The 21268-nt window shown below is 40.9% G+C and overlaps 2 protein-coding genes across 6 annotated transcripts; one reads left to right on the plus strand and one right to left on the minus strand.

The window, feature by feature from the left end:
* Positions 1-793: 793 nt before the first annotated feature.
* On the minus strand, positions 794-6417 carry COA3 (cytochrome c oxidase assembly factor 3). The gene is made up of 2 exons (XM_083147528.1): positions 6181-6417; positions 794-3097 (listed from the first exon to the last, which is right to left on the minus strand). The coding sequence occupies exons 1-2, from the start codon at positions 6377-6379 to the stop codon at positions 2994-2996; spliced, it is 303 nt and encodes a 100-aa protein (XP_083003654.1). The 5' UTR covers positions 6380-6417; the 3' UTR covers positions 794-2993.
* A 166-nt stretch (positions 6418-6583) lies between these two features.
* On the plus strand, positions 6584-17798 carry CNTD1 (cyclin N-terminal domain containing 1). Of its 5 annotated transcripts, none has more exons than XM_083147527.1 (8): positions 6584-6661; positions 9140-9339; positions 11138-11213; positions 12202-12376; positions 12996-13158; positions 15339-15483; positions 15994-16090; positions 16233-17794. In XM_083147527.1, exons 2-8 carry the CDS (start codon positions 9162-9164, stop codon positions 16341-16343), a joined length of 945 nt encoding a protein of 314 aa, XP_083003653.1. In that variant the 5' UTR covers positions 6584-6661; positions 9140-9161; the 3' UTR covers positions 16344-17794. The 5 variants fall into 5 exon arrangements, with proteins under 5 accessions (XP_083003653.1, XP_083003652.1, XP_083003651.1 ...); XM_083147526.1 differs by having other exon boundaries at positions 9155-9339; XM_083147525.1 differs by lacking the exon at positions 6584-6661 and adding an exon at positions 6670-6881 and having other exon boundaries at positions 9155-9339; positions 12202-12298; positions 16233-17798.
* The last annotated feature ends 3470 nt before the right edge of the window (positions 17799-21268 follow it).

Genomic DNA, 21268 nt, shown 5'->3' on the forward strand with positions numbered 1-21268 from the left:
ACTTATTTAGCACATTACTGAGTGTAAAGCAATTTTTTTCAGCCGAGGGGTCCTGGTACAGTCACAATGGGACTTTCAGTTTCACTCACACTTTAGCTGGCCATACACTTGTGTGATTATGCCCGATTTTGGCACATCGGGAATAGGGTGAAAAGCAGCAAATCGCATGTGTTTTAGATCCGATCTGATGCAGTGTCCTATGCACATCGGATTGGAGACCATAGATAGCAAGTGCTGCACTATAGATCTTGGATCCTGCAGCACTTGCACCCCTCAGAGAAGTTGCAGCAATGTATGGCCAGGATGAAGCTGGATTGGGCCTCACTAACTAGCTACACTATTTCCAGGTCCACACCAAAAAGAAAAGTTTATCACAAGATACCCTAGCCTGATTTGCAAGTACCAAAAGTGGTTACAGGAAATTGTCTACCCCAGAGAGTCACAGGAACATAAAAATCAAAAGTTGTCTTTAGACCCAGGTGTGGCCAAACTAGTCCTTAAGATCTACCAACAGTTTGATTTCCCAACCACCTGCTGACCTATAGGGCGAGATTTAATGTTGCCCGAGTTCAACGACAGTGCGAGATGACCGCCAAACTCTGACTTTTTTTTAAAGGGGAATTAACTTACAAGGCAAAACCATGCATTGTTAGCTAATTCCCCTTTAAAAAAACGTCCGAGTTCGGGAGACAGCTCGCACTGCCGCTGAAATTGGGTGCCATTAAATCTCGCAGCACATAAAGCAGAGTATGGTGAACAGCGTTGAGTTTCACTGAATAAAAGGTATAACACATTTAAGTATTACAATATAATTTATTTAATATAAAAGGTACCAGTACTTCGCTCTATAAATAAACTTGGTGAACACTTGAAACATGCAATGATATAAAATTAATAAAACAATATAGGAAAAGTGTCGAGCAAGTGGTGCTCGCATGGACTTTGTCAAGGGAGGTGTAACAGCGATTTCAATGGTGAAAGGCTGGTCTGGAAAAATACATGCCAGTGGCTCAATGCGCTTTGGTGTGCAGGTTTACACCTTCCTCAGCAGCACATCAGTTAGTAATGAATACACCTGCTAGGTCTAGAAAATGTGATAGGTGGACGATCTCAAAGACCGGTTTGACTATACAAAATACACATGACTATACACGTTACATCTGCCCCAACTGCAGTGCACATGGTTTTGCCCATTTTGAGAACAAATTTGTACTGCGATCAGGTCTGAATAAGGGCCATTATCACAGGTGGAGCCACAAAGACATCTGCATAACGAGAAGCACACATGCGGAGGCCAGTACTCGGGGAACGTGTTGGTAAGGATGAGGTCAAAGATATAGCCTGAGGGACAGAATGCAGTGCAGCCACTGAGTCCTGCTGCTGCCTGCCAGTGCCACCATCAAGTCAATTGCAGGATAGGATTGGCCTCCGAATATGTACCTTATAAAATAGACAATAATATTTTCATTGTCAAACAGACTAAAGGTCCATACCCACTGGGCGATTTTGTCCAGCATGTATGGACAGCGATGACTGCCGTCATCGCTGCGGGGAAAGCCGCCATCGCTGCGGGGAAAGCCGCTCAGTGCATACACACTGAGTGGCTTTCCCCCTGCTCATCGCTGTCAGCAAGGGGCAGATGGCTTTGCCTAGCGCAGCGCTAAGCAAAGCCATTCACAAAGCTGCTGGTAGTACAAGCAGATGGCTTTCCCAGCAATGATGCAGGTCCGCGCATCACCACTCATCGCAGGGCCATACAAACTGGGGCGGCTTGAAGCTGAAAGCCGCTGAAAACACAAAGTTTGAGAGGCTTTCAGCTCGAAATCGCCCAGTGTGTATGGGCGTCTAGGGCCTAACTCATGTTTTTACACAATGTCCAATTATCACGCAATAGGGCGATTATTGGCCGTCTGCACATGCACGATTGCAGGGTGTTGCTGCTGCAATATTACTCATACCAGGGATTTCATAATGCACGAACACTGTTCCTTACTCAGACACACAAATACACCTAGCACCACCCACCAACGCAATAATATTGGACACATGAAACTGGGCAGAAGATACAAACTCAAAAGAACTATTTAGCACAATGGCCTCTCTTATATTTTCAGGCAGCAACACAAACTTGTTATGTGCCAGGGTTGGGGAAGATTTTCTACATAACAGACTTCCTGTCTTTAGAAATATTAAATTCAGAGGGCCAGATTCTCTAAGCTTCAAAAGTGATAAAATGGAGAGTGATAAACAGCCAGCCAATCAGCTCCTACCTGCCATGTCACAGACTATGTTTGAAAAATGTCAGACATAAGCTGATTGGCTGGCTGTTTATCACTCTCCATTTTATCACTTTTGAAGTTTAGAGAATCTGGCCCATAGACTGCAGAACAATAACTGGCACCAAAATACCAAATGTAAATATACAAGCTTATATATCAAGTTCTGTAAAGATACAGGACCTGAATGGTATGGCTCTTAGGTTAACATCATTTTCTAGGTATTTTAAATGAAATGTTAATTTAACCACATTCTTCAACAGGACACACAGAAGCCCGGCAACGTCAATAGACAAGTACTGCTTTGAGTTATTAAAGTTTTTTTTTTTTTTTTTTTTTATGTGGACATCATGCAGGTTTTCTTAAATGAGAATACATTTTAGAGCATTCTTTAAATATTTTATTAACAAACAGCAACTAGAGAAATAAATGCATTTAAACGGAGAGATTTAGCATAATGTCTCAATATTTTTAGTCAGCAAACTGCAAAAGCCTTCATACCAGCACCAACAATAAGTGGCATGTCAAATCAAGAAAAATATTTATATCAATACAGAATTTCCATTCATATCGATTGTTTCCATCAAGCTTTCAATGCGTGACATTAGGTTAGGTTATTGTAATTTTGGAATTCAAGTCTTTGGGATGGAGGTGCCGACATCCATGAAAAGATCCCAAACTATGTCAGATAACCAGTCTCTTTCCTGAGGTCTGCGATCAGTTAGCTGATGTTTTAGGATAATTTGCTCGTGCAACTTTTGCTTCTTTTTCAAGATCATCTAGAAACTTTTCTTGAGACACAGAAAAGAAGGTGTAGCCATCTATAAATAAGTTAAGGATCTGAAGCACATTAAGATGATCAACCTGATCCAACATCAACATAAAACAGCAAAGTCATGTAGTGAGGTGTGGCCTGCAATATTACAGAGCATGTTTGACATAATGGCTAGCATTCACTTGCACAGAACAATGTAAATGGAGAAGGGATTAATAACCCCCCAGAGCTATTCAATCAGACCTCATAGGCCAAACTATGGCCCTCCAGCTGTTGTGAAACTACAAGTCCCATCATGCCATGCCACAGTTTTGCTATTTGGGAATGCTAAAATGGTTGTAAAGCATGCTGGGATATGTAGTTTCACAACAGCTGGAGGGCCATAGTTTGGACATGCCTGTCATAGGCTGCGCTTAGAACAAATTCCTTTTACTTTTGAACAAACCCGAGAAGACATAATTATCTATCTATCCTCATCACATCTGAGGTGTACTGCCAGTGACCACTAGGTCACTCAACAGACCAAATTACTCCTTCGAATGCTAAAAAAATAAAAAATGTCAGAGTGAAAGAAACTTTTGCAGGGACACTGATCTGTTTCAAATTTGCTGGATATGAAGAGGGGGAGCTGTGAAGTCAGAAATTGGAGGTAGGAGCAGATACATGAACGGGGACTAGGGTGGAGGGTTTGTGGCCTAAAAACTGTCACAGCTCAATGTGAATGTACATTGCAGAAGCCATCATTTTGACAGGCTTTTAACTATTACTTGATAAACAGACTGTTTTCACATGCTGTTTCAGAGGAAACACATAGGTCCAAGAATGTATTATATGTTAATCCCTGAAAACAGTTTTCCTCCCTTTTCCACCCCTCTTTAAATTAACAGGGCTAAATCTATTCCCTCCTTATGCTGGCCACACATCAGACCAACTTTCCTCCAACCATCCAACTAGTTGGTTGGTTGGACTGAAAATCTGGTACTGTATGGGGCAAATGCCAATAAGCAATTTGCTCACAAACTCAGGAGAATGGACAAAAACATTCAGTTAAATTGTATAAATCAAATAGTTCCAACTGCAGTACATTGTCTGAGTGACAGTTGTTGTCCATTTTCCGTTTTGGGAAAAAATTTACAAATTACATTTGCTCCTATCCAGTACCAGATTTTTATTCCATCCAACCAACTAGTTGGATGGTTGGAGGAAAGTTGGTCTGATGTGTGGCCAGCATTAGACACCAATGATTACAAAACACACTCAGGGGGATATTCAATCACAGGCGAGCATCTCCCATCGGGGAGATGCCCGCTGGGCCCTATTCAATGCCGTCTTCCCCGACAGCATTTGAGCAGGGTATCTCGGCAGAACAAGCCCGACATCACAAGCGGTCAGGCTCGTTCTGCCAAGAACGGCCAGAAAGTGACTTCTTCCCGGCTGCAACTAGTGGCCACGCCGCCTTCTCGCTCCCCAGCAGGCAGGACATTGAATCCCGCCTGCATGTTCTCGGTCGAGCTGACTGAGAACGCGACTGGGTCACGGCAGTCGAGCAAGCTTGACTGCCTTGACCCTCACATTGAATGCCCCCTAAGAATTTATCTACATAGCAACAATTTCATAAACGCATGCTACAGCTGCAGCCACACTCGCCGCTTTCGTGACTAGTGAACCTGTAAATATGTATGCTTATGCCCATAGAGATGCATGCAGCAATTTCCAGGTGCAAAGTCATGGCGTGGTGAGCCATGCAAAATGCTGTGATGTGTATGCCCACCCATACACATTAAAGCTGAAAGCTGCTACATCTGTACATACAAAAATAAATTGAGGCAAATCTACATTAGGTACATCACAGAATACTAACATAGCAATGACCAGTAGCTAAATACAGCATATATATTTGAAGACAAATTATGAATGTGACACTTCACGTAAGGGACGGGGACACAACTCCTGAGATTGATGCAATGTGCCCTTCTGGAAAGGCACATCATTTCCTGACGGAGTCTAAAACTTTTTCTCACATCCCACAGAGGAAGAAGCAAGGGGCAGCAGTGTCACATCACTTTGAACTGAAATCCTGACATGGAGGATCTGAATTTTATAACCACCACAGACCTGGGATTTATTTGTGTTTGCCCTCAGGACAACATTTTCCAACTCAGGCCTTCAATGGATGATGGGTACTGCATTATATCAACTGCATCCCATATGTATTTTCTATATGCCTCAATCTAAAATATAACACAACTATATAAATGTAATATTAATATTTACTGCAATGCATTTAACAGAAACGTGTCTAGTGTCAGTTGTATACTTTGTTACCTAGCTCTAGGGAGAGGATACATGTGGCCTTTTGACGCTGCTATGGGGAAAGACAGATATACTGTATATGGGGATTGAGGGCACAGGCAAATATAACACTGCAATAGGCACTGACACCAAGTCCATTTACCCACAGCAAGAAGGCAGTGAAAGCAATTAAATCATTTAGCTGTCAGCCTGGCGCTGTCCTGTTAGTGATCTGTGTGATGGGTGCTGTGAGGAAAGTATGTCCCCTATAGAATGCTTTCTGGTGTAGGGGACCTTCCCTAAAACCTTTCCCCTTATTCTTTAGTTACAGCAAGAAGGTAGCGAAAGCAAATAAATCATTTTAGCTGTCGGCCTGGCGCTGTGATATGTGTGATGGGTGCTGTGCCCTATAGCAGTGGTCAGGGAACTCAGTCCTCATTACCCCACGCAGTGCATGTTTTGCAGGTCTCCTCAGAATCACAAGTGAAATAATTAACTCCATCTGCGGACCTTATAATATGTGTCTGTGAGTAATTAGTACACCTGTGCACCTGCTAGGTTACCAGCAAAACATGCACTGTGTGGGGTAATGAGGACCGAGTTCCCTGACCACTGCCCTATAGAATGCTTTCTGATGTAGGGGTAGAAGGGACCTTCCCTAAAACATTTCCCCGTATTCTTTAGTTACGGCAATGTGCTGTGAGGGGAGAGTCACAGAGAACTATATTGGTTAGAACGGCTCCGTTTTGGAGTGTAGTCCAAACTATGCCGCCATGGAGTATAAGCCTGTGTGAGGAGGAATGGTTACAGGAGGTCTGGACGCTCCTAGAAGGATACAGATCCCCAGCACGATGCCGCCTATCGTCAGCGCGGTAATTATATTCCTGGACCGTAACTTCCCCGGATTCTTTGCCCACTGAGCCATTTCCCTCTTCCGCATGAACTCCATCTGCTCTGGAGTGAGCTTGTCGCGTTTCGGGTCGACCTTCTGTGCGAACTGAGGCTCTGACCCCTGTGCACTTCCCTTCTCCGCCATGTCTCTCCTCAAAATGCGCGCAGAGTGATGACGTCACCACTGAGCGCTTACTGCTTCCAAATGTCTTTATAATTAAACAGCTGAATAAGTGCTATAGTTAAGGATTACATTACAGTCCAAATTCACACATTTCATTGCAATACATACGCAAACAAAATTGAAGTTTTGGGACCCTGCCCACAACAAAAATGGCGCACGGATTATTTTCAATTCTAGTCAGCTGGCTGGGCACTGCATTTGTAGATATCTTCGCAATACCTAGGCGCCGCGTCAGTATCTGAGGTAGCCGCTTTGCAATGCATACCTCCCAACATGACCGTCTACAGGAGGGACGCAATGCTCTGTTCCTGTACTTCCCTCTTAATGTATGATTGCTATCACCTACTTGAAACAGGGTAATTGGTAAGAAAGGTGTTTCTACACAGGTGATGATAATCCTAAATGAAGAGTTAAATCCAGAAGCAGAGCATTGTTTCCCTCCTGGAGAGGGTCATGTTGGGAGGTATGGCTTTGGTTTGTAGTAATTGTGTGTCCTGTATTTCGTTTCTGCCCATCAGCTTTAGCGGCGAGGAACGCTGGTCACGTGTGTGGGCCTGTGGATGATCTAAACCTGCCACCATCATTTATTTGATGTACTGTATCAGGCATTCACAACCACGGTCCTCAAGGCACACTAACAGTGCAGGTTTTCGTGATATCCAGGCTTGAGCACAGGTGACTTAATTAGTACCTTGGTGATTCTGATTAAACCATCTGTGCTGAAGCCTGGATATCACTATAACCTGCACTGTTGGTGTGCCTTGATGACCATGGTTGGGAATGCCTGCTGTAGATAGATGCTGCAATTCTCCTCAGAACATGTCTAATAATCTTTGTTATATGGTAGTTGCATACATAATATTCTTATTTAGCCCCAGTAGTAATGCTAGACTGAAAGTATTCTAAATAATATTTCAAAATAAGATAACATTACAGATAGCCAGTTCTAACACATGTACAATTCGCTCCCAAATATTTTATAGACATGTTTAATAGACATTAAGTTAATAGACATCTATTATTCCTGACCCGGCAGCTTGCATTTTAGCTGATCTTACAAATTGGAATCTTGGCCCGTATAAACATCAAATATTTTGACTTACTCATAGTAACAGTCGCAAAAAAAGACGATACTGACACACTGGCTATCCTGCACGTCACCGTCTCTCTCAGAGGTTCAGCAAAAACTCCTACAACTGCTATACATTGATAGAACAACTACCTTTTATTGCTGATCTAGACACCTCGGTTCAAGACTCCATCCTACAGGTCTTCGACAAGACGGAGAAATCGATCTACAAAAAATATATACCTTCGGCCTCGGATACCACGTTCCTTAGAACCCCCATACCTAGCTATATATCAATCCCCTTTTAATCTAAGATTCTTTCTCTCAAGTTCACAGTTGAATAAGATGAAAACCCCAATGTGTTCTACCCACCTCATTCTTACCATTGTTTTTGTCTTTGTAATCTGTGTCACTGGTTTGTTTGTTTGTTTATTAGATATACTGATGGATTTTATATTCTGCATTTACATCCATACTGTTCACCTTTTGTGACATACCACTCTACGGGCAGTATTCAATGGAAATATTCTCCGTGCACGGCGAGCATTTTTTTTTGCTCGCCGTGCACTCTCCGTGTTCCGGAGGGCTCGTTGCCTCTCCTGCTCCCACTATTCAATGTTTATAAGACTCGCCGCCACTCGCGGCGAGTCTTAACCCCTGCAGCGGACGAGCGTCCGCAGCAGGGAGCTGACAGGGACGTGGCATCCAGGGAGATTAAAGTCTCCCTGGATGCCACAGAACATATGTGAGGGTAGGGGGCCCCCCTGGGACCCAGGCAGCACAGGCTGCCCCCCTCTATAGCCAGCGGGGGACCCAGTATTCACTGTACCCGAACGTGCATACGGGTGCAGTGAATATATGAATATCTAATGAGCGGCTCGAGCGCTCCGGCCCCCTGCTGGCTGCACTGTGTAAAAAAAAGGAAAAAAAAAAAAAATGTAAAAAAATATTTTTTTAAAAATTAAATATATATTCATGTGCTATAGGCACATGAATAAAAATAACATGGCCCTCCACAGAAAAAAAAACCTGATTTTTTGACACCAAAATTACAAAAAACACCCTTTTAGTTTAAAAGTTCACATTCCTGCTCTCCATCAAAAGATGGAGAATTTCTTCACGGAGAGAGACGGCGAGAATCACTAAGAAAGACGGAGAATATTTCACATTGAATAGGGTGGCTCGCCTTTGGAGAAAAAAAACCTCTCTCCACGGCGAAAAAAGCACAAATTCTCCACAAAACACGGAGAACTTTTCTCATTGAATACTGCCCTACATGACTAGATATGTTTGTGTCCTGCCTCACGCGGAATACTTTATCCAGTTTGGGACATACCTGTTCTCATCCCGTGATAGTCATGGAGTGCCCGTCTACTTCTTCTAATTGTCTTCATCTTTGTTGTTGTTGTATCAATGTGACCTTACGATAGACTAAACTATCCTATGTAGACTCTATAAGTAAATCGACCATACTCGCTGTTATTTGTTTGGCGCTGTACATTGTGAAGATGTGTGAAAAAGTAACCTTTGATATATACCTTTTTGTGAAATGTACATTTTGCCCATTTTAAAATGAAACAATAAACAGTTATTTAGAACAAAAAAAATGGTGCTTTAATCTTCCTGTAGGACATATAATAACGTGTATTCAGTATTATTTGTTTCAGGTCAAATATGAATCACTTTCCAAATAAAACAAAAAGGACACTTTCAAATACTCCTTGCACAATATTCGGGATAGCTCCTTATGATATCATAGAAGATATTCTTATTGGCTTGGCTAATGACAATGAAAATGCTTTAGAACACTTGGCAGAGCATGCTGGCACTTTTAAACAACCAAAAGTTATAGGTAAGTCTTATAGGTTTGGAGTATTCTATATACTGCTGTACAAATGATCAAAAAGTAAAAAACCGATAAGCATACATAGTTACCTACCCTTCTGCATACTGCAGGAGACTCCCTGAAATAGCCGCAATCTCCCTCTCTCCCTCATTAGTCTAGCAATCTCCCTCATTTCACCTAGCCTACATTACACTGTTACATTTTTTGGGAAAAAAGGAATGTAAGAACAGATACATTTACATTGAATCATCAGTACCATTTCCCAGCACTTTACCAAGTATAGTAGCTATTACTAACTGCTTTGGGGCTCATCTACATTTGGATATAAGTAATTTTAAAAGATTCCTCTCAGATGTAGCAGTACAAACGCGCGGGTCTAGGTGCCACTTTCACAATCTCTTTTCACAATCTATATATGGAACTAGACCCTCCCTTTGGGTGGAGCATGACACGCCCCCTCAACGGGGCGCGTTGCAAAATTCTACTACCAACTATAATCTCCCTGAAACTAGTTTTCAAAAGTAGCAAGTATGTAAGCATGTGACATATAGTATAGTATACATAGGATAGTATAGTTTATGTTTAGTTGTGTTTTGCACTTGTCGGGAAACATTTTAATTGTGACTGCTTTATTCCTGTTTTGTTTACACTCTTTCATGGGTTTGTGGCACATGTTTTAAAAGAAAATAATGTTTACAGTGTTCAGAGGTTGATAGAGAAGTGAATACAAAATTAGCCTGTATTGTATAACCAGTGTAGCTTGGCACATCTACTAAGTCATTTAAACTTAACCTTGGTCACCAACCTGGCAAGAAGGACCCTGTAAAAACCCAGGTCAATTGCAGGATCGGCCACCCGGTTGGTGCCATTCAGAAATATCAAAATCCCAGATTGATGCGCATTCAAACGGGCCACTTCGGGGGAGGGCTCTGAGGTCAGCTTGACATTCAATGCAGGCCAACCCTAAATAAGGCCGGCCTGTGCACAGTTTGCTGATAATCAGGAAACATGTTCATAAATGGACTTGCCAATACTGTGCATGTAACAAATTGGCTAACACTGCTGCCTCACAGCACTGGGATTTGAGTTCAGTTCATAACCAGGGCCCTATCTTTGAGTAGTGTGTATAGTCTTTCTGTGTTTGTGTGGGTTTGCTTCCACAATGCAAAAACATACGGATAGGTCATTTGGATAAAAAATGTTTTATCTGTGTGTGTGTAATAGATGTTAAAAAGTATATTGTAAAGTTGGGCACACACTGGGCGATATATCGTCTGATATTGTGTGTACCTACTTCCGCATGCTCTCACTTACCAACATTGGGTTGTCCCATCGGATGTGCTGCATGGACTATGGAATGATCCTGTGAAGGGATCGTTCCATAGTGAATGATATACACAGTATTGCATGATTCACACTATATTGTTCAGTGTGTATGGACAAGGGATGTATCTTTACATTGGTTGTCCTGTCGGCTGTGATCTGGGATCATCTAATGCTGGGGTAGCCAACCCTAGTCCTCGAGAGCTACCAACAGTGCATGTTTTGCAGGTCTCCTCACAGAATCACAAGTGAGCTAATTAGCTCCATCTGTGTATCTTTTAAAATCTGTCAGTGATTAATGAGTGCAGCTGTGCAGCAGCTAGGTTGTCTGGAAAATGTGAACTGTTGGTAGCTCTCGAGGGCTAGGGTTGGCTACCACTGTGTGTACCTAGCATAAGTTCTAATGAGAAAAGTATTATTTTCAACAGAGCTGACTAAAATAGTAATAAATAATAATAATTAATAATGTTTTATATTGCAGAACTTATTTTCCTATTGTCAGAACAATGGCATCAGGACAGCTCTACTAAGTACCATGCAGTGGAATTATTAGACAGGTAGAGTGAGTTACCGAGTTAGTTGGAAATATTATTTTTTTTATCATACAGTTCAATCCCTATTTGTCATACCAATAGTGATACCAATACAATACAGTATGTTATTAATGCAAGAGTCTTCTAAATGATCTTACATCTCCAGCAAATGGACACATTTTCTTGGACACATATCACATGTTATTCATTACAAATTTTTAGGCTCACAATCACGTTTCCCACATCTCCCTATCCTCAGGGAGATTGCTAGACTTGTCTGGGAGTCAGTGATATCTAAGAATGTCTCACTTGAATTTTAGAGCAACTATGTTTTCAGCTGGCCAGCTTTAAAAGGCTGGGCAGCAGGAACCCTGTTAAAGAATGTGTGGCCTAGCCAAAATGGGCATGGCTTCCCAGGGATGACGCTTCCATGAGCCAAAACTCCCACTAACATCATTATGGGGGCATGGCCAGTGCTCTGGGTGCTACTGGTCATGCCCCTTGTCACAAAAAAATGGAGACATCCCCCCAAAATTGGGACAGTTGAGAGGTATGCAGAAAGTGTAAGTATACATACACACTTGTAGACCTTAAATAAGCCTAACATAAGTGCAAATATTTTGACTTGGACTTATCTTAAGATATGTCCAACTTAACATACACACGAATGCGCTTTTGTGTTATATATGTATTGTGCTCAAATATCCACTTCTAAATAAGGCTCTAAGGCACTGCCATAAAACAGCCCGTTACCACTCACAAACGCCGGCTTCCTATCAATCAACTTGCATACAGCCAGTAATAAAAAAAAAAAAAAGTAGCAGGATTTTAATGCGGATGGCTCGCGCGTGCCTATTACGAGCTCTTCAATTATTGACTGGCATGCAAATTCACAGTCAAGCGATTAGTTCTGAATAACTCCCTATATAAGGCCACTTCTACAACATTTTCCAGGGCCACTTTCAAATCCCAACCCGCCCCCGGTGACACACTTGTTTGTTCCTTGTTTCAGGTTTATGATTTTACATGTGGAGGAGCTTTATAAATCCAGTACAGAAAGCATAAACATAATGGAAACAGTGCAGGCCAAGACATGGAGATCAATAAAAGTTAGTCTATGTGAAATGTTCATACTACGAATGGTGTCCTGTATCCAGATCACAAGCAAGATGTACTTCCACTACCATGTAAATAATGTTTGCATCAACACTGCTCTGATTTACTGTACTTCCGTATAAAGGAAATGTCTGGTAGTTTTAGGGAAAGTCGTGGTTACAAAGTGTAGCAGTTGGATAAAAGATCTGTTATTATCATGCGTTCGGCCTACTTCAACATGGATCTCTAGTTAGAGAAAAAGCAGTTGCCTGCGCTCAAAATGTTACCGCCCAGACAGGAAACAAAACCGCCCCTTGTAAAATGTCTTCATATGTATGTCCCATACAGACCTATTTCTAAAGCATGGTGACAGCCAGGGGCAGATTGGCAACAGAAGTCACAGGAAGGACTCCGGGTGGGCGGTCTTGCTTGTCAAGCTGACTGTGGCCGGGAGAGGGTGACAGACTGGTGGTGTGTGTTAGTGGGTAGAGGGTGGCATGCTGGTGTGGGTGTGCTCAGAGGTAGAAGGTACAGTAGCAGGCTGGTGATGTGGGCATGTGTAAAGGTGTAAAAATGTTCCAGGGGCTCTGTTAATTCCCATATCACCCATTACACCAGGGAAGGGCATTGTATTTTAATTATGTTGCAGACACAACTGCTGGAAAAGACACAAGGATAGTCTGTGACCTAAAACTATTTTTATAATTACAGATAATCAATAATAACACAATTCTGCAGTTTCTGACATCAGCAGGTTATATCTGTAATAAGGAGGAGCTACTGAAATCTGAACTTACAGTGTTAAAAACTCTGCACTTCCATATAAATATCCACACTCCATTTACATATGTAGAAACGCTACTAGAGGTTTTAGGTAAGTATTGTAGTTTTGGTGGTTAATACTATAATAAGTGACATATACAGTATATGTTCAACTTCAAATTTTAAATTCGAAATATAGGCCGGCCACTGATTGGCAATGCAGCGAGGTCGCTGATTGGCTGAGAGAGCACTCTCAGCCAATCAGCGGCCAGCCTATCTTTTTGAAAAAATAAATAAAAAATTCTGCATCTGCTGTCCGCAGTGTCTGCTTAGCGCTTTCCGAACACTGCGGACTGCCCACCCTGCCATGATGCTGCACCCACAGCACCCAGGTGTTTCACACAGCCCAGACCCCATGGTGCCCGCCTCCTTCAGCTTGGTGTGTGCCAGTGGTGCTTCACTGCTGGCACACATACCTACGGATCGGACCAACATTTTGTGGGTGCTATAAAGCACCAGAGATGTGCCGCTGATGGGTCTGATCCGCCAGATTGAACCTACAGCATGTAGGGTCACATGGGATGTCAAACACATCTGATTTGGGCCGATTTCTCGGCTCGATGGTCAGAGTCAGGCTAAGTCGGACCAAATCGGATAAGTGTATGGGCACCTTAAGTCTGACCCTATTGTGCAACTGTGACAGACAGGCTGATCGAGGACGATATCGAGGCTGATATCACAGACCCTCCCTTAAAATTCTTGGGCATGTCTGTGTTTTTTCTGACACTCCCAGAAAATGTCTGGTTTCCACCGACAAACATCTGTTTCCTGTCAGTCAAACAGCTGGGGGTTTGAGATTACAATCACAATCAATACGCTATTTCTGTCGCTATTTCGGCATGCACAATCAATCAATTGCTCGATCCGTGAATTCACACATCATCGATGAACCCTGAATCAGGCCCTAAACCTTTAAGTATTCCCAACAGATCATGTTGAGCATATTGGTCTGTGGAAGCAGGTGGATAATTATTGAGCTATTGAAATAGATGAACTCACCCTTGTATGATTAAAGAAATTCAAAATACGGGACCAGTTGGTGGTGCTTGGGGACTGGAGTTGTGAACAACTCAACTAGAGAATTAAATTGTGAATTGGAAGAGAAGCAGTCATAATCAGCCATAACTAACATTTTTGCTCTCGATATCAATAAGAGTACAGTTTTAGTTAAACAGGTTTTCAAGTATAGGGAAGCAGTAGCTAGTGTTTATTTATTTATTAACAGTTTCTTATATAGCGCAGCATATTCCGTTGCACTTTACATAGGGGACAGTGATACAACAAAACAGGGTATTTACAGACAGTCAAAATGTAGGAGGGCCCTGCTCGCAAGCTTACAATCACGTGTTGTGTTAAACACTAAGGTGCATTTGGATTCGGTCCCTAGGTTGACACTATGGCTAAGGTCAACACATGACATAGGTCCACATGGCTAAGGTCGACAGGGTCGGAAGGCCGACACAAGCATAAGTCGACAATGGGAAGGTTGACAGTCAAAAATGTAGACATGAGTTTTTCGGGTTTTCCCCCCCCCTCAAAACAGGCGCTATTTAATGCTCTATCATCCACTAGGGTGCGGAGGGAGAATATAATAGTGTTGAGCGCAGCGAGGCACCGTGCCAGATGCATGGTGAATGCTGCGATACACTGATATGTGTCCATGTCGATTTTATGTCATAATTCAGGGCAAAAAAAAAAAAAAAGGACTTTTTGACTGTTGATCTTTCCATTGTCAACCTAATACTCGTGTTGTCCTTCCTTCCCTCTAGCCATGCTGACCTCTTCATGTGTTGACCTAAGCACTATCGACCTTTAGTGATTGACCTAATGTATGTTGACCTTAATAGTTTTAACCCTATGACCCCATACCCTTGCATATTTACTAAGCAGCAGCTGCTATTTTCTGGTCAAGAGCAATAACATTAAATGAAAAAGCAACAGTGCTTAGCATTGAATGTTATTCCCCTTTTAACACCTTGAGTGGTGGGTTTTGCTGGGGCAGGACAAACCTACCAAAACTGCCACAGAGCTTTTTTTGTGGCTGCACACACTGTTTCCACGTCACTGTAAAAACCCAGCGAGGTGGAAACTGCATGAATTGAATACTGACCTGGAGCGAGCTGTGACAGCAAGCAGTCAACACTACTCGCGGTCACAGCTCGCAAAAACCAGTGAATAAATGCCCTTAATCTCAAATGAGTACACTACTAATTTACTTTTCACATTTCATAGGACAAAATGGCTGTTCTATTCCGCTGAAGCACGTGTATGATATTTGTGTAATGGTCCTGGATTTGGTTTATTTAATGAGAAATCCTATTTATGACACTGTGCTAAAAGCATCTGTGGATCTGTCAACTCCAAATAACTCACAGAGGTGAGAAATTCATTATTCTATTGATAGGTGCAGGACATTTTAAAATGAAAGCCCAGATTGACCACTGCTAACTAAACACAACAAATAAAAAGCTAGAAAGGCAAGTTGTTATATTTAAGATACTACCATATTACAATTATTATTATCATTATAACTATGCTCCCACTATAGCGTACACATCAATTTTTTCGCTCATACCTATATATATATATATATATATATATATATATATATATATATATATATATATATATATATATATATATATATATATATATATATATATATATATATATATATTGCATACCCTGTTCAGTTCTATGGCAATAGAAACAAGTTCTACAACACAGTTTCTGCAAAGAAAAGAAGGGCTAGCCTAGTCTAGTATTATTTTTATAGAACACATAAATGTGCACACTGGAATAACTTGTGCTCATTTTGAGAATAATGAGGGTGAGCATTCAAGCTTTGAGAACTACTACATAAATAATGCGTGTTGTTTTCTGGTAGGAACAGGTTTCTAACTGCAAAAGAAGATCAGATGCTCCTGGCTACTGGAGTCATTTCAGCCAGCAGCTTTCTAATAAGTCAAGACTACTGGAACCAGGTATTTCATCATTGTCATTTAGTTTTTTTATTAATAAGGTGAATATATTTAGCCTTTCTATAGAAATGAGAAAAAATATTGTTTGTAATAATTAATTTTCGTTTCCTAATTTTATATATATATCCATCTGTTTTCTCTACAGGTTCTGGAACATTTAAGTAATATCACGGGCATTACAGTGCACTCTGTGTTTGAAGTGTGCTCTGCCATACTGAAGCACTGTATCGGAGCCATTGTCCTGCCTAATCATTAACACTTGTGGCAGTGAAGAAAGAAAAGAGTAATACAAATAATTGGACACTAGAGAAAATACTTAAATCCACATTTGCTTTTAGTTTTTGCAGTTACTTCAAAGTCAGATAAGAGATAGCTTCCTGCCTTATTCCCAGCAAGATTGATGAACCCACAGAATATAGAAAAAAATAGAATATTTATAGTTTATTTTCAAACTTGGAGTTATTACCAAAATATATGATATGAGTAATGCTACATATAAATTCTAGAATTGTTGAGTTTTTATTTTTTATTTTTAGATATACAGGCAAATGATACAGATATTGTATGATCTAATTTGTAAAACATGAACTTGGTACTTTTAGGAACTGGAAATTTAGGTTGTGTAACAATCTAATATAGTACATTTTTTTTTTTTAATAAGGCGGTGATAGAGACCATTTTTTCTCTTGTTCCTTAATTATTGTTCTTTTTCTCGTTTTAAAATGAACAAAAATAAGTTATTTTTTAATAATAATACAATAAAGAGTGCCCCAGAAGAGACGTACTCAGTCTTTTTGTTAAGGCCCCCCTTCTCCGTCAAGTACCTGCAGTTCTAGGATTCACCTTTAACAGCCATGTTTTAAAGGTAAAAAAAAAAAATGAAATCTGCCCCAACTCAGGTACCACCAGGTCTTAATTGAGGACAAAGCACCAGCAGGACACAGAGGAAAACAAAAGGCAATCTAACGGAGGCTAATGAACCAACAACCAAGGGATAAAGAACTAAAACAAGGGATATCGTCACACAAAGATAAAATAACCAGATGCAGAAGTGACCCAGTTGCTAACGAAAATAGTAATAACAGACGCAATAGTGATCTAAATGCGTGATCTAAGTGATCTGAATTAAAAACAGTTATAAATAATTTACCTAACGGTAAATCTCCCGGCCCTGACGGATTAAGTGGAGAATACTATAAAATGTTGGCCCCATTAGTGACAAAATATTTGCTCACTTTATACAACTCCATCCTAACAGGTAAAACACCACCGGCAGGTTTTAATCAAGCCAGGATCATAGTTCTACCGAAAACAGGAAAAGACCCAAATTATGTAACATCATATAGACCAATATCACTATTAAATCAGGATCTAAAAATTTTAACTACGATAATGGCACATAGAATGCAATTAGTAATGTCAAAATTACTCCATCCCTCACAAACAGGATTTATACAAGGAAGGTCGTCGGTACATATCATCAGGCAGGTAATAGCTGCCCTGACACAATCACAGCAAAAGACCAAAGGTAAATCTTAGTTGGTGAGCTGTGACGCGGATAAAGCATTTGACAGGGTGTCATGGTCACACCTACTGAGAACATTGCACGCACAAAGGTTTGGAGTGGGTTTTATAGCCTTCTTTAGAAATTTATACACAGCACCAACTGCCTTTTTAACAATAAATGGACTAAACACATCCACTTTTAAGTTGACCAGGGGCACACGTCAAGGATGCCCACTGTCCCCCTTATTATTTAACCTAGCTATTGATCCGCTAATAAGGCTATTTCACCTACAAAAAGACTGGCGGTGAATAAAGATCGGCCCTACGGAAAAGTGTCAGCTTATGCCGACGACCTTTTTTTGTACTTCGAAAACCCCCAAAAAGCGATGCCCAATGTTCTGGGCCTCTTGGGGGAATTTGAGAAAGCGTCAGGGTTCGTCATAAATAAAACAAAAACGAAGGCGTTAGCATTACACAAGGAAGCAAAATTAGGATGGTCAAATAAATTCCCATTTCTATGAGCAACTTAGTCCCTCACTTACTTAGGAATTACAATTACGGTAAAAACAACAGACCTCTATCAGGCAAATTATCCAACAATAATAGCAAAGATATTGGCAGATATGAGATCCTGGAGAGCCCTACCCCTATCTTATATAGGCAGATGCCACTTGATTAAAATGATATCTTTCCCCCCGAATACTGTATGCGATACAAATGCTACCGTTCTTGATGAAAGAAGCGGATATACAGTTGCTAAACAAAAATTTCAGCAAATTTATATGGGGAGGAAAAAAACCAAGAATCTCATTGTTCAAACTTACGCAACAACCCTCACTTGGAGGAATTAACTTCCCATGTATTAAGAGTTATACAATAGCAGCGAACATGAGATATGCTATAGACTGGATAAAAGCAACAGAAAAATATGTAAACATAGCAACAGAACAGGCTTTCTGTCCAGATATACCACTACCAAGTCTACTGCACATGAAACCATCAAAATACCCATCGAATGTAGCAGGCAATATATTACTGGTATCAACATGTAAAGCCTGGAGACAGACACGCATTAGAACGGGAGGATCTACCTATAAAACCCATTTTTGCTCCCTATTTCATAATAGTGAACTTAATAGACCTATACTTCAAAATGCGAATTTGGTAAAGAAATATAACAGAGTAGGGCTATCTTTAATATACCACATAATGGACGAAGAGGGTAAAAATATCCTGTCGTACCAATCGCTATGTGAAAGATATGATAGTGTGCCAATTTCTTTATATACCTATCTACAATGGAGAAGCTATGCTGGAAGCATACTAAGTAATAAACTAACAAATAAAGAAGTAAGACATTTTGATAGAAGGATAAAAAGCAAGGACAGCAAACTAAACAAAACCTCTATGTGGTATCAGTATATAAAGAAAAAACTAGTAATAGAGGGGCTGAATACAGGCTTGGCAAAATGGGAAGGAGATTTGCTTGGTGTGTCGATGCATACGCTGTTGATAGCCTTCGTAAGGATAAACAAGACCCTGGTACCAGCAGCGTATGCAGAGATGCAGTACAAATTATTATATTACACACCTAAAAAAAGAAAGCAAATGGGCCTAGCCCCAGATACAGCCTGCCTCAAATGCAAGGCATTGGAGGCAGATATATACCACTGTATGTGGCAATGCCCAGAGGTTAATGCCTTCTGGATGGAGGTCAACAGATACATTGCACATAAATACAAAATCCGCTGCTCACTTACACCAGAATGGGTCCTATGGGACATCGCTCCAGCATCAATCAAAAACAAGATACCACAGGGACAAAGGATATTACTGGTAAAAATTTTCACGGCAGCACGCAAAACAATATTATCTCAATGGATTACAGCCAATACTTTGAGTATAACATTAATTGAACCTAGAATAACACACTTATTCCAGATGGACTGGGTGGAGATGCTCCAGAGCAAGGAAGAAAGGGTAAATAAATTTTTATCAATATGGCTACCACATATAAAAGAAATGACCCTGGACACAAAAAAATTATTAAAACAAACAATAAAATCAACGGCCTGGTTCGGTGCAGAAGTCATGCGATTGGGTAAAGATCCCTTTTGAAAAATGGGAAAGAAGCAATTAGGTTAAATATGCAGATAATAGTCTAGGAAGAAAGAATAAGGTATAGATAGATATGACTAGGCGAAGTGTATAAACATAACAGAATAGGGAGGAGGGGAGGGGGGGGGGGCGGGGGGCGGGGGACAGACAGACAGAGAACCCAATATAGGGAATATAAATATGGAACATATATGTATAGAGCAGTAAGTTATATGCACACTTTTATATGTGAACTATTTGTTAATGATGAAAATTTAATAAAGAATTGAACTAAAAAAAACAAAAACTAAAGTAAAATATTTCAATGTTATATATCTTTTAACACTGCAAGTACGGTTAACAGCATCAATAAATAGATGCTCAACATATTTCTCGCCACATTAAATGCATTACATAAAAGTCAGGAAATTACATGAATTGGGAAATGTTAGGATTGCCCCATAGAAGGATCTTAACAAAAGGACTTACAAATATTCTTCCTGCTAGTGTTGTTGCAGGCCTGCACCACCACATCAAAGGAGGAGTACATATTTCTAGTGCCAGCTCGAGATCTAAACACAAAATGTGCCAGACCTTTATAGGAACTTAACATAGCTGCAGCTAAAAACAGAAGCCCCATTTTATATGCTTTCTTTGATGAAGACAGGGGCTATTAACCCTTGCACGCCTATATATGCCAGTAACCTGCCAGTCTAACCCTTTATCCTTTATATTAACAAACATTTTTTTTTAACAAACCCTTTCTTTTAAATTGCCGGGTCGCCAGCTAAAATGAATGTCTTAACCCTTTGAATGCCAAAGGGTTAAGACAATTTGTCAAAACTAGTGAAAATTGACAAATATTTTTATTCATCATAATGGCCAGTATTCAATGAGAAAAATTTGCCTTGTTTTATGGCGAGTTTGTGCTATTTTCGCGTTGGAAGGAGCATTTAGCTCTCCAAAAGTGAACCACCCTATTCAATGTGATATTTTCGCCGTCTTTTTAGAATCAGGATTTTTTTTCTGTGAAGGGGCATGTTATTTTTATTCATGTGCTTATAGCACATATATATTTAAGTTAAAAAATATATATATTCTTAAATTTTTTTTTTTTTTTTTTACACAGAGCAGCCAGCAGGGGGCCGGAGCTCTCGAGCCGCTCATTAGATATTCATATATTCACTGCATCCGATCATTACATATGCACGATCGGGTGCAGTGAATACTGGGTCCCCCACTGGCTATAGGGGGGGGGGCAGCTTGTGCTGCCTGGGTCCCGGGGAGCCCACCTCCCCTCCACATATGTTCTGGGGCAGCCAGGGAGACTTTAATCTCCCTGGCTGCCACCGCCCCCCGGCTCCCTGCCGCTCGTCCGCTGCAGGGGTTAAGACTCGCCGCGAGTGGCGGCGAGTCTTAACCACATTGAATAGTGGGAGCAGGAGTGGCAGTGAGCCCTCCGGAACAGGGCGAGTGCATGGCGAGAGAAAAAATCTCTCGCCATGCACGGAGAATTATTCTCGTTGAATACTGCCCAATGACCTGTAATGTTTACCTTTTTTTTTTTGTACACAAAAT

Source organism: Crinia signifera, chromosome 6 (assembly GCF_055691185.1).
Source record: "Crinia signifera chromosome 6, ASM5569118v1, whole genome shotgun sequence".
Taxonomy (NCBI): domain Eukaryota; kingdom Metazoa; phylum Chordata; class Amphibia; order Anura; family Myobatrachidae; genus Crinia; species Crinia signifera.